This window comes from Xiphophorus hellerii, chromosome 16 (assembly GCF_003331165.1).
Source record: "Xiphophorus hellerii strain 12219 chromosome 16, Xiphophorus_hellerii-4.1, whole genome shotgun sequence".
Classification (NCBI taxonomy): domain Eukaryota; kingdom Metazoa; phylum Chordata; class Actinopteri; order Cyprinodontiformes; family Poeciliidae; genus Xiphophorus; species Xiphophorus hellerii.
Window position 1 is genome coordinate 24,460,344 of NC_045687.1, and position 14,491 is coordinate 24,474,834.

At 40.9% G+C, this 14,491-nt stretch overlaps 1 protein-coding gene across 3 annotated transcripts in view; it reads left to right on the forward strand.

Annotated features, from left to right (window-relative positions):
- The window catches only part of LOC116735520 (carbonic anhydrase-related protein 10-like), a 121,345-nt gene that overhangs the window by 39,446 nt on the left and 67,408 nt on the right, over positions 1 to 14,491 (forward strand). For all 3 annotated transcript variants that reach the window (XM_032587466.1, XM_032587469.1, XM_032587467.1), the window contains exon 3: positions 2,792 to 2,934. In XM_032587466.1, coding sequence (XP_032443357.1) covers positions 2,792 to 2,934 — 143 coding nt within the window. The remainder of the gene's footprint in view (positions 1 to 2,791; positions 2,935 to 14,491) is intronic.

A 14,491-nucleotide genomic window follows, 5' to 3' on the forward strand; every position in this document is an offset into this window, starting at 1 on the left:
CCTCATAATGGATGTTATTTTTGCAGTTTCATCACCGTCTTGTTTTATTCATTTTCTTATTTAAGGCCATCTCATCTAACCATCTGTGGATACGAGATCTGGGAGAGCCTCCAAATGGTCAAGTATTTATGAGCTGAATTAATCAGAAAGTACAGTGCCCCAAAATAATATTTGCCTCTTGCAAATGATTTTTTTTTATTTTTGTTTTTTTGCTTTTAACACTCTTGGCCTGATTAGACCAGTAGAGTAAAGTACAACACATCATAAGGCTGTGAGACTCTGGAGAACCAGAGTAAAAGGTATTATCCATGAGAAAACATGGAGCAGCTATGAATCTTCTGAAGAGTGGCCTTTTAAAATCAGAGGTTATGATTTATCAATAAAGGTAAAAATAAAAAAAACAGTGGCAAAAAATACTTCTCAGGGAGAGTGCCAAGGCTAGAACCACCGCTGCCTAAAAGGAGGAAAATCTGAAACGAAGGGTTTTACCCACAACTGATTAAAGGAGAATCCATCTCTTAAAAAGATGCCTACAGTGGCAGATAAAGTAGAAATCATCAATAAACTGAATGGATTGAGCTATGCATGTAAAGTCAAGCCAATTATTCTGAGAACGCAGTCTACTGAACATTTTAACTTGTCTTGTTATGAAAGCAGGAGGCCCACTGATAACAGTTTGTCTCCCCAGAGAACAGGCAGCTGCCAGGGGAGACAGAAAATAACCAGTCAGTAAATGCTGAACGCTGATTTACAGAAACAGTGAGCCTCAAGTTCCGATTGTCCCAGCATTGTCCATGCCGGACATGACAGCAGTATGTGAGAGACATTTTCTTAAAGTGACATCACAGGAGTTACTTTTAGTCTTAGGATTCTTTTTGAATAATCTCCTGAACACTAAAATATTTGATTAATGGTGAGGAAACTCCTGATCTTACCTCGACTGGTCAGGAGGAGAAGAAGCCAAAATGCTACAAACAACCTCATGCACTGAAAGAGGAAGAATGATCCACTAATAGTGAAGATGTATGTCAGACATTGGTATCCAACATGTCAGAGAATCTTACAGAAGTTAGAGAGAAGACAGATCAACTCTGAACATGTCGACTCTGTTTGGAATGTTGTTTTTTTTTCGTTTCTGCAACTGCAAAGACTGGCCTCTATTTGTTGTTTGGTGTGTATCTTGACAGGCAGGGTAGTCTTCAGCCCTGAACACACACAAGCACACGCCCGCACGCACACACACACACACACAGCTGGGGAGATATGACGGTGTGTTGACATACGGCTGTGTGCTGAGCAGGGTTCAGAGCTGCCACATCTGTCACTCCACTACAAAACAATCCAGACCGAGAGGGATGAGAGGCTGCATGGAGAAGGGTGGAGTGGAGGGGGGGCTGAGTGCTGCTGCTGGGTCCTTTTAGCTTCCAATTGTAAATGATCATGTATGATTATTAAAACATATGCAGAAAAATAACTATGTGACTTTTGCAGGCCATAAGTTTACATCAGTGAGGCTCTACAAACTCTGGCCAGTCTCAGCTCAGGAGGACATGACAGCTGCTTCACACTCTGAGCCGTCATTAAGCCTCCCTCTGACAAACATCATGACAGTTTATCTAGTGATCAGCTTGAAGTGTGTGTGTGCGTGTGTGGGGGTGTGTAGGCGTGTGTTGTGGTTTTGCAAATCTGAATTTCAGTGGCTTTGGTGAAGTTATGCCCGTTGTGTCGGTTTGAACTCTGCATGTGATCGTCCTCTTCTCTTGCTGGGCGAAACGCGTGGAGCTCACATCTGGCTGCATTTAGCTAAGCTGTTATTCAAACATGCCCATCCAAGGCTTTATGATGCAAGTTGCTGTGCACACTGTATCAGAGGATCACTTGGTGGCAGAAAGCAGTCACGGTCTATGAAACTGATATTCACTAAATCCTCTGTGTACCACTACCACAGTGGTTTTCAAACTGTGCTAGAAGAATCGTTGGTATTTTAGAGCTCAGAGAACAGACTTTAAAAATACTTTTAGTTTATAAATCACTGAACAGTTTAGCATCACAACACATTAAAGATCTGCTGTATCAACCTTCCAGACCTCTCAGGTCCTCTGGTTCTTGTTCTGGTTCTGCTCTTCAGAACAGAACATGGAGAAGCAGCATTCAGCTTCTATGCACCACAACTCTGGAACAAACTTCCAGTTAAACAATATGAAGGGTAAGGAATGACTGACTATCAAAAATGCAAGATCATATCTTTTGCAAACTGCTGACTGAGCCTATTATTAGCAGACATGTCTAATTGCAAATTTAGCATTTTCCAGTTTTCTTCATAAAATGGTTTTAAAAATGGTTCTAAATTCTGTTTTTGTCATTTTTCCTTCATTTCTGCTTTCTCTTGAAACTTTCCTCCTTCCTGCCTTACTAAGCTAATGTTTTGGTCTCCTCTGTTGCATCTTCACACACTAAGTGCAAAAATGGTTACAACTCCCACTCAGTTCTTTCTATATTAATGCAAACCTACATGGATTCCAGCACAGCCTTGGCACCCTGCACATCGGATCTCGTCTCAAACTGACACTCAGATGGAGAAAGTCGCTTAAGTAAAAATAATTTAATCCCATGGATGAGCAGCTAGCAATAGTTTGTCTCTTATTATTATTATTGGATTTAAGTAAATTAAGATCTCAGCTTCCTGCTTTCTCCAATCACATCATAATTGAGCTTCTCTGTTCTCTTTCTGTTGGATTTACCTGAAATGAAAACGTGGCTCTGTTTCTGTCTCCCTCTCATTCTTCACCAGTTCCGTCCTTCTGGGGTCTGGTCAACTCGGCCTGGAACTTGTGTGCCATCGGGAAGAGACAGTCCCCCATTGACATCGAAACCACTCACATGATCTTTGACCCTCACCTGACCCCTCTGAGGCTGAACACAGGAGGACGGAAGGTAAGGATGGAAGAACTGATGAAATGCTGAAATGCGAGGAGGGTTTGTTCTCAACCAGCTGCTACACCATAATTTACCACAGCAGCTCAAAACGGAGCAGATCACTAGCTGTTTCCTTTACTGACACGCACAAAACTTTGTCTATATTTTGCTAATGTAATAAAAACAAAACAAAAAAACATAACAATTTTGCAATTTTTGTGTTTCCACTAAATAGAAAACACCTGAAAAGTTTGTCCACATAATAAACATAATAAACATTCCTCATCCCAGCGCCAAAACGCTTGATCAAACGTTTGTTTGAAATTGGTGTTTCCATTAAGCAAATTTATTTTGAAAATGTCAAATTGTGCAACTATTTGGTCAATGGCAGCACAGCTACTGTCTTCATTAAAAATGATGTCTAACCAAAGCTTCAGGTGTGTCCTGACCTGGAGTCTGTTTGACTGCACCATAATCCAGAGGCATTTAGTCTTTTTCAGAGGAAACCATTGTAACTATATGACATAAATTCCTCTATTATGAAGACCCAGGTTCTCTATTTACTTGTTGAAAATGACATTTTGAATCTACTTCTGGTAGTTTTCTCTTTTTTTTGTCCTGTCCACTAGAAATGGGAGTACTTCCTCTTGATGATGACTGTTGTGAAGGTTTTTTCAAGAAGGTTCACAGCCATGTCCTTCATAGAATCTGTTCTGATTTCCAGTACGGATCAGGCTGAAGGGACATGGAACGTTATCTCTCTGGGTGAGAGAGCCAGTGAGGTGTAGTGGGGATAACTTCCAAATGTGGTTTAGACTGTGGTACCCAGCCTCTCATTCTCTGGAGTGAACCACGTACAGTACAGACCAAAAGTTTGGACACACAGTTGTGTCCAAACTTTTGGTCTGTACTGTATATCGGTGTTAGGAAACTCACAGGCCCCCGGCTGACTGCCTCTGTGGTTGGAGTTCTCTCCACAGAGTAAGACTGCTGTCTATTTGTGGTTTTAAGATTCCAGAATGAAGATTCTGATTTGGTGCCAATGAACAATTAGCAGTTAGAATCTGTTTTCCCTACTTAGTAGGGAATCTGTTTTAGATTGATACTAGTGTGGTTGTATCAATACTTCAGCTTCAGTTTAGGCACGTATAAACTTTGATTTGTTTTGTTTAGATCCATGACACAATTTGGTTAAAGGAACCCCCCTTAGCAGGGAGTGAAATTAATCTGAAGGGCTCTCTTTTAATAGACAGTAAATTGCAAAAATAAATTAGACATTGAAATGCCCAGTTGGATAAATGGGCAAATGTATTTACTTAGACATTTAAAGAACTTCGTACAATTAAAATAAGCAAACATATCCAGGCGGAGATTTTAAATTTAGGACATAAAGGGTTCAATAAAATAGCCGATACAGGACCGGTGTTGGCGATACTGGCCGTGTATCGGATCGATACTAAAACATGCAGTACCTCCACACAACACTTCAGATTACCCAGACTTCTTGGAGTATGCTGATGTTGTTTTAGAAGAAATGCCATCTAGGAATTCTGTTGTGCTTCAGAAAGATTTTAATTAATAATGAAGTCACCCTGAAGAGTATGTTTAGGAGGAACAACCCCTCCACTAGCTGGAGGAAGGGAGGCTGTTCCCCTGTCAACCAGCCTCAGATAAATGAATGATTTTATTGATTTTATTGAACAGATTTTATTGTCTCATTATCAGCAGTAGCTATCAAGGGCGTAAATCCCATCTCATTATTGGGGGGGACCATAAACAGGAACATTTCTTAAGACCAATTTTGGGGGGGTCGGCGAAGTTACAGTGAAATGTAATGTAAGATGTGGTTTAAAAAGTTTTTAAACCATATTCAAGCTGCAGGACCAAAAATGACTAGTAATGCACATCAAACCTGTTTTTCTCAGTAAGCAAACTGTTGAGAAGTAAAACTAAAATTCAAATGTTGTTTCTATGCGAGTTTTGTTCAGTCTGACTGATCTAATCTCTGCTACACCTTTACAAAAAATTAAGGTTCTAAATAAAAAAAGCTTGTTCAGTTGCTTTATTTTTAAGCCTTTTTTAGTTTTGTCATGTCCTGAATGACTGAGAACAAACAAGTAGATAGAAATGAATATCTGGGGAATATCATAACTTAAACATAACATTTAAAGCACCAGGGTTTATATAGAAAATATTCAGATTTTTTTTTGTGTGGTTTTAAAGGCTCTACGTTGAAGACAGTGAGAAATAAAGGCATAACTTTCTGTTTTTTCTATCTGTTCTCTCTTCTGTTCTCGGCTCCCAAACACAGAGCTGTTGGTCACTTGCTCAGCTCGCCCCTCCCGTATCAAACTTCTAATTAACTTAAAGTTAAAGAATCTCAATATGAATGAGATGTTTTCTACCTTTGACACAAAAGCTTAAATCTATGAAAGCAGTGTAGCAGTTTTGCTAATGAGGCAGCTTATCATGATTCAGCCAAAGTAATGAAACAACAAACTTGCAGTTTGATTTTTATTGTTAATGTGTTTCACTCTATTGAGCAGTGAATGTAAATGAAAGATTTACATGTCTTTTGCTTTAAGTATTTACTTAGTGGAGGGTTGTTATTTGTGCAGCAGAGCTGCAGCTAACAGCTAACAGCTAACAGCTCACTACAGCAGCTCTAATGCCTTGGACTGAACCATTGTCCCAATATTGGTAGGGGGGGACCTAAAAGTTTATTCTTATTTTCTTCTGAGATAAATGGCAGATTTATTTAGTTTCTTTTGTCTTTTCATATTGATATTATTTAGATGCAAACGTTTCTTCAATTATTTTTTGGGGGGGACAATTCTAGACTTTTCCAAGATTGGGGGGATCCGAACCCCTCTGACCCCCCCGGGATTTACGCCTATGGTAGCTATATGAAGTAACAGTTTACTTTGCTTTCACAATGATGACCAGACAACTGAAAGACTGTCTTCAAAGAATGGACTGATTGTCAGTCCATTACAAAGCTAATAAATCAGCAACATCTCAATCATTCCTTCACATTGAAGGTCCAGTTAGCTCAATAGATACACAGGAGGAAGTTTTGTCATTCACTCACTTTTTATAAAGAAAGAATGGGGCTGAACTGGAGACCATCTTGCTTTCTATACTAGCATGCAGCTTCTAATACCATATCAGCAACAATTAAAAAATCATATTTTTTTCACAGCAGATATATCATTTACTTGGTACTAACAATGGAATGTTTATGGAAAATACCTAAAAGAATAATTTAAATTACATAAATAGCAGAGCAGTTTTTTCTAACCTAAATTTTCTTCCTCCAAAATTGACAAAATGCAACATTAGCGACTGTTAAACGAAACTAAACATCTTTAGATCTCAGAAACATAATAATTTCACAGAAAGACATTTCTGTGTCATTTACTCCAATCTAATCAGAATTGTGCGGAACCTTTGAATATAAATTTAATATAATAATATTGCCTTTTATTTGCGTCAGAATGGAAAAATTAGGACGTGGGAACAAATCTACATCCAACTTAAATGATAATGTATTTCTCATAATTTGATTCATTTCAAATTTTGCTGCCTTTCTTTAGTGAGATGCAAACAATCAGAAATAGACTGAGTATTACTGAAGATATTACTATGGAATCATTTTAGATTTTTTGGTCTTAGTTGAGGAGTTGCTCCACAAAATTATAATTTCACAGAGCAATAGATTTTACCGATAATGGAATGATAAAAACTGCATTTGTGTGTAAATGAAATAAATTGCAGTAGTTTGGAACAACAGAATAACAACTTATCCTTTCTAAAAGTATCAGCTGCTGCTCAAGCAAATTTTAAAATGGCAACAAAAAAAAAAATTAGAATAATCCTACAAACCTTATACTTATAGCTATGTGACAATGCAGTAATAATTGATGGTGTTATTGTACAAAAGTTGTCGGTTTGATTCACATCCATACAGAACAAATCCAGCACTGCATTAAACCTGAACTCATGCAAAATGTTTGTGTGAAACATTGTGCTATTTTTTCAACTTGAAAAAATGACTCCAAAACAAATCAGAGAGGAACACAAAAGTTTCTCATGCAGCTCCAGTGACGAAGATAGATGAACCAAACCAGAACTTTATTTTTCCGTCGGTACGTACAGCAGCTCGCTCTGCACTGAGCTGATGTACTCACCTCACCTGGCCCAACTTCAAGCCAAATAATAAACATCACAGTGGTGGAGAAAAATCCGCTGGCATCCAAATGGCCACCTGGAGTCATTGTAAATTTAGTCCACTTCTGAAACCTAATAAAATCAAAAATAAATTCAGAAATTTGAAAAATATATATATATATTAATTATCATTATTTCTCTTGATTTAAGCATTCCAAAAACATAGGGAAGCATGATATTTGTACTGATAGTAAGAATAAGACTTTCATTTTCTTCAAATTTGGCTGTATAAAAGCTGTTTTGTCCACAGTCATGAGTAATTATAGACCACTTCTGACCGACGCCTCATTTAGCTGTTCTTTGTTTCTAACAGCGCTTCTTGTTGTGATGAGGGCTCTAAAGTATCACAGGCCCGAACTCCACAGTGTTCTCAGAGAGCAGCGTGAGCCACTAATCATGGCTGCTGTGGCTGCAGTTGTTCACACAAGATATCATGAAATCACAAGAGCGACAGCAGAAGGTCGAGCCTCTCTAATCCAAACCAGCGGAGAATGTGGGTCAGGCGGGCTAATGAAATATCTGGCTTACTGAGACACAGTACCGGAGCTCATCTACATGGAGTTCTATGCAAATCCAGGGAGCTGTTTGGTCTAATTTATAATAAAAACGCATCAATTTTTATGTGCCTCATGTTGTCTGAAAATGGCCGTAACTTTATACATGTGCATACAGAAAATTGCTTCCTTGACAGCAGAAATATTTCATTACAAACTTGAGGTACAATACGTGTTAAAATACTTGTTGTAAAATTAAAATGAAACGAATAAAACCGTTTCTCCAGCTGAACAGAAACAAAACTGGGAGAAAGATAGAGAACATCACCCAGTTCTACAGTCCTTCACTGAGAGAACAGACTTTAAGATACTGTTAGTTTATAAATCACTGAACTGCTTTGCACCACAACACATTAAAGATCTGTTGGTGTTGTATCAACCTTCCAAACCTCTCAGGTCTTCTGGTTCTGGTTCTGCTCTGTATTCAGAACCAGAACCAAACATGGAGAAATAACATTCAGCTTCTATGCACCACAAATCTGGAACAAACTTCCAGAGAACTGCAAAACAGCCAAAACACTGAGTTCCTTTAAATCTACACTAAAATCTCCCCTGTTTAAAGTTGCTTTTGGCCAAAATATTTGATGTGTATTGATGATTTTGATAATGGCACTCATCAAAAAGTAATGTTTGTTTCTGGTTTTCTCAGTTATTGACTGTACGGTGATTTTTTTTTTATGACTTTGCATGTTTGTGTTTTTATGATGTAAAGCACTTTGTGCTATAAAATAAATGTGTTTGATTGAAAATTGTCAGTCGTCAGGAGAAAAGAACTGTAAAAACATACATTATGAGTCCAACTGTAGATTTGGGATCTTCCAACACATGAACAGGGTTCTTCAAAGTGTGAGGTTTTCCTGCCCCGGGGGGATGAGAGTTCTTCCGGGACAAGTTTTCTTCCAGAATTGTTCTGGATTAGCTCCATCCAGATCCACTCTGACCAGCTTCTCTGCTCATCATAATTATTCTACAGATGATAGATGTTAATGGCCACATTTACTCACATGAATGTTCCACATTTCTACTTTCATGTAGTTTTTAACCATGTGTATATATTCTCTTACCTGAGCACATTTAGCTGATGGAATTGCATTACCTTTGAAACAGTGCCTCATCTCCACATAACCTTTACCCTCTCCTATATCAGCCTCCACTCTAAATGGGAACATTCTTAAAACTATCACTTCCCAAACTCATCCCGTTTAGCTCAGTGTCTCTGTTAATCATTGTGACCATTTTTGTTCTCTGTATTTTTTATTTTCCACAAAATGCAGCTCTTATTTGCAAGAGCAAACTTAATCATTTTGTCTGCCCTCTTGCTTACAGACAGCAGTTTCTCTGTTCAGAAGCTAAGCCGGCAGGTTTCTCAAACGTCCACAAAAAATATGATCTGCATTAAATCTGCAGCATAGATCTCATCCTCACCTGGTCTCCATGTAAGCCTCATGAATGATTGCGCAACTGATTTGCTGCTTTTTGCTCTTCCGTCTTCAGAAAGGTTATATAAGGTGAAAAACTCTCATGTTGCTAGAATGATTCATCCATCAGCTTCTCCCCAGGAAGTTGTTTTTTTTTTTTTTCTTTGTTGCATGGAAAGATGAAATTCAATGAACATGCATTAAGAACTCAGGACAAATAACAATTCAAACTAAATACACTCTGCGTCTGATTCCTTCTGCTTTTGAACTTCCATTTTCTCCAAAATAAACCTTAGAAGTGCCTAATATCAAAATCTGCATTCATACTCCATTAGAGTACCTGATCATGCCCTTCACTCTCAAAAGCTGCGTTTCCATTACAAATTTGCTCAAAACTTTGTTCATATTCTACTGATGTTGAAAAAACACAATTTCAAAATCAGCAGTGTTTCCATTAAATAAGAAACGTAATTAAAATCACACGTGAATAAGTTTGGTCACGTGATAAGTATTAAAAAAAAACATGTCACGCCGTCATCCTCCTCCTACTTCCTGTCTTCTTTTTCGTCGTTTCTGCCAGTAGTAACATCCGGTTGTTGATCACATGACTCGTGCGAGGCGAATAACGTGTTTCCTTTGCAAATCTGCACAACGCTAATTGTGATGCAGCTGAAAAACCATCTTATCCTCAGATGGTCTTATCAGAAACCATGTTTCTTTTTTTTTTTTTATTGACGTGTTTCCATTAAGCAAATTTATTTTCATTATTCCAATTTGCACAATTATATGGTGAATGGAAACCCAGCCTAATATCACTGCTGATCTGTTCCAGGACCTTGTTTGTGGCATACATATATAAACCTATCACTGCTTTACACAGCTTTTCTTTTTGTCTTCATGCTAATTGTTTTCTAACTGTCTTCTGAGGCCAGAAGCAAACTGTTGCGTTTATGCTGAGACTAATATGCACATGTGAACTCTGCTTACAAATTAGGAAAATAAAATTTAAGAAAGGATTACAGTGGATTTTGGTCTGTCGGAGTGAAAATAAATGCTGCACTTTTCGGATTTTGGGATACATTTATTTAAAAACCATCCAAAAGTCCATCTGCCTCCAAAAACGTAATATGACGCTTATTAGGTTTGTGGTTGCAAAAACCTTAGCAAAAAAAGAATTGCACCAAAATGCAAGTTTGTGGTTGTAAAAACAACATTAAAGCTGCGAGCAGCCTCGGGCGGCCCTCGCAGCAAGCGCCGCTCCGGCCTATTGGCCACCGCGGGGGTTCCGGCCACCGCAGAAGCTCTCGCGCGTTTTCCAGAGCCGCAGCCCGCTCCCCACCGCAGAAGCTCTGCCGCAGTTTCCAGCACTGCCGCCCGCTAGCCGCTGCAGAAGCTGTCGCGCATTTTCCCCAAATTACATCTCAAACCCGTTGGGCTCTTTAGAGCAGAACAAAGGTCATACATATCCAGTTTGGCGCCAATCGGATGATCCATGTGTGAATTAGAGCCAAACGTATGTATATGGCGAGGGACTGATATTCGCCATTTGGCCACGCCCACACGGTTCAGCCAGCAGTGAGCATTGACAGAGTTTATCATCCGAATCATCTTGATTAGGTCAAGAGAGTCATAAACAGAGCTTTCCAAGGAAAAAAACGGCACTTCCTGTTCCGAGGGGGCGGGGCTTAGATGACGTCATAATATGATGACGTAGGATCGACGGGCAAGCCTCCAGGATCACTCAGGCCAAGTTTGATGCAGCTCGGTCAAAATATGTGGAATGTAGAGGCAAACGTATACGAACGGCGTTGCCGCCATTGAAAACTCTTGGCACTTTAAAGCAAGCGAGACCAACTTCCTATCTGTCATCCAACACAGAATCACCTTGATTAGGTCAAGAGAGCCATAAACAGAGCTTTCCAAGGAAAAAAACGGCACTTCCGGTTCCGAGGGGGCGGGGCTTAGATGACGTCATAATGTGATGACGTAGGATTGACGGGCAAGCCTCCAGGATCACTCAGGCCAAGTTTGATGCAGCTCGGTCAAAATATGTGGAATGTAGAGGCAAACGTATACGAACGGCGTTGCCGCCATTGAAAACTCTTGGCACTTTAAAGCAAGCGAGACCAACTTCCTATCTGTCATCCAACACAGAATCACCTTGATTAGGTCAAGAGAGCCATAGATGAAAGTTTCCAAGGAAAAAAATAGCACTTCCTGTTCTGAGGGGGCGGGGCTTAGATGACGTCATAATCTGATGACATAGAATTTTCAGGTATCACACCAGCATCACTCAAGCCAAGTTTGGTGCAGCTCGGTCGAAACATGTGGAATCTAGAAGCAAACGTATGGCATCGGCGTTACAGGTCACTTCGCCACGCCGCCACGCCCAGCTGCTATCTCAAAGCCGGTCAGGGTTGGAAACCTCAACACACCAACATGTCTTCTGTCTCTGGACACAGGTTCATGTTGATTAGGTCAAAGGGCTAAGATAGCGACCGTTCACAGTAAAACATGACACTTCCTGTTCTCAGGGGGCGTGGCCTAAGCGATGTCATCATTTCACCACAGGGTATTTTAGGACACCTATTGTTGATCAATAACTGAAAATTTGGTGTCTCTGTGAGTTTCTGTGCAGGATATATAAGAGTTTCGTGTTTCATGGCGAGTAGGTGAATTTTGACCCCTGGTAACCCCCCTTCAGCAAGCTCATACAGTCACCAATTTGATAACTTTAAATCAGACATGCCTTATGATCAGACTGACCGAGTTTGAAGCCGATCAATCGAAATCCCTAGGAGGAGTTCGATCAAATACGAATGCTGTAAACGTCAAAATCGAGGTCAAATGAAATTCAATCTAAAATGGCCGACTTCCTGTTGGGTTTAGAGCATAGCTCTAAGAGACTTTTTTGTACGTCCCGACAAAATACACATGTGTACCAAGTTTCGTAATTCTAGGTTTAAGCATGGCTTGGGGCTGTTCATTTAAAATACTCTAGGGGTCGCTATAGAGAAATTAGGCCACGCCCACCAAATTTTGTTATGAATTCCTGTCGGTGAGTGGATAAGGATCCATCCTAGTGAGTTTGGAGCAGCTGGGCCCGAAATTGTGGAATTCAGAGCCAAACGTATGGCAACGGCGTTACAGGTCACTTCGCCACGCCGCCACGCCCACCTGCTATGTCAAAGCCGGTCAGGGTTGGAATCCTCAACACACCAACATGTCTTCTGTCTCTGGACACAGTTTCATATTGATGAGGTCAAAGGGCTAAGATAGCGACCGTTCACAGTAAAACATGACACTTCCTGTTCTCAGGGGGCGTGGCCTAAGTGATGTCATCATTTGACCATAGGGTATTGTAGGGCACCCGATGACGATCAATCACTGAAAGTTTGGTCCCTCTATGTGTTTTTGTATAGGAAATATAAGAGTTTCGTGTTTCATGGCGAGTAGGTGAACTTTGACCCCTGCTAACCCCCCTTCAACATGCTCCAAAACTCACCAATTTGATAACTTTAAATCAAACATGCCTTATGATCAGACTGACCAAGTTTGAAGTCGATCAATCGAAATCCCTAGGAGGAGTTCGATCAAATACGAAGGCTGTAAACGTCAAAATCGAGGTAAAAAATGGACGTTCAATACAAAATGGCCGACTTCCTGTGATAGTTGGCTTATAACATTAAATGTAAGTTCTGAGTCTTTTGGTGAGCTCTACATGTGTACCAAATTTCATGTCTCTACGATGAAGTACGTTCATACCATTGTGTCAACAGAAAATTGCTAGTTGCCGCCGTTCAGCAATTTTTTTTGCGATTTTTGCGACAACCTTAAAATTCAAAATTTTTAAATTTTCTAGTCGCCACCGCCAAGTTTGGTGAGTTTTTGAATATGATAAAGCCCCCAAAAAGGCGCCTCTTTGGGGGGGCAGAATCGTAATAATAATTAAAGCTGCGAGCAGCCTCGGGCGGCCCTCGCAGCAAGCGCCGCTCCGGCCTATTGGCCACCGCGGGGGTTCCGGCCACCACAGAAGCTCTCGCGCGTTTTCCAGAGCCGCAGCCCGCTCCCCACCGCAGAAGCTCTGCCGCAGTTTCCAGCACTGCCGCCCGCTAGCCGCTGCAGAAGCTGTCGCGCATTTTCCCCAAATTACATCTCAAACCCGTTGGGCTCTTTAGAGCAGAACAAAGGTCATACATATCCAGTTTGGCGCCAATCGGATGATCCATGTGTGAATTAGAGCCAAACGTATGTATATGGCGAGGGACTGATATTCGCCATTTGGCCACGCCCACACGGTTCAGCCAGCAGTGAGCATTGACAGAGTTTATCATCCGAATCATCTTGATTAGGTCAAGAGAGTCATAAACAGAGCTTTCCAAGGAAAAAAACGGCACTTCCTGTTCCGAGGGGGCGGGGCTTAGATGACGTCATAATATGATGACGTAGGATCGACGGGCAAGCCTCCAGGATCACTCAGGCCAAGTTTGATGCAGCTCGGTCAAAATATGTGGAATGTAGAGGCAAACGTATACGAACGGCGTTGCCGCCATTGAAAACTCTTGGCACTTTAAAGCAAGCGAGACCAACTTCCTATCTGTCATCCAACACAGAATCACCTTGATTAGGTCAAGAGAGCCATAAACAGAGCTTTCCAAGGAAAAAAACGGCACTTCCGGTTCCGAGGGGGCGGGGCTTAGATGACGTCATAATGTGATGACGTAGGATTGACGGGCAAGCCTCCAGGATCACTCAGGCCAAGTTTGATGCAGCTCGGTCAAAATATGTGGAATGTAGAGGCAAACGTATACGAACGGCGTTGCCGCCATTGAAAACTCTTGGCACTTTAAAGCAAGCGAGACCAACTTCCTATCTGTCATCCAACACAGAATCACCTTGATTAGGTCAAGAGAGCCATAGATGAAAGTTTCCAAGGAAAAAAATAGCACTTCCTGTTCTGAGGGGGCGGGGCTTAGATGACGTCATAATCTGATGACATAGAATTTTCAGGTATCACACCAGCATCACTCAAGCCAAGTTTGGTGCAGCTCGGTCGAAACATGTGGAATCTAGAAGCAAACGTATGGCATCGGCGTTACAGGTCACTTCGCCACGCCGCCACGCCCAGCTGCTATCTCAAAGCCGGTCAGGGTTGGAAACCTCAACACACCAACATGTCTTCTGTCTCTGGACACAGGTTCATGTTGATTAGGTCAAAGGGCTAAGATAGCGACCGTTCACAGTAAAACATGACACTTCCTGTTCTCAGGGGGCGTGGCCTAAGCGATGTCATCATTTCACCACAGGGTATTTTAGGACACCTATTGTTGATCAATAACTGAAAATTTGGTGTCTCTGTGAGTTTCTGTGCAG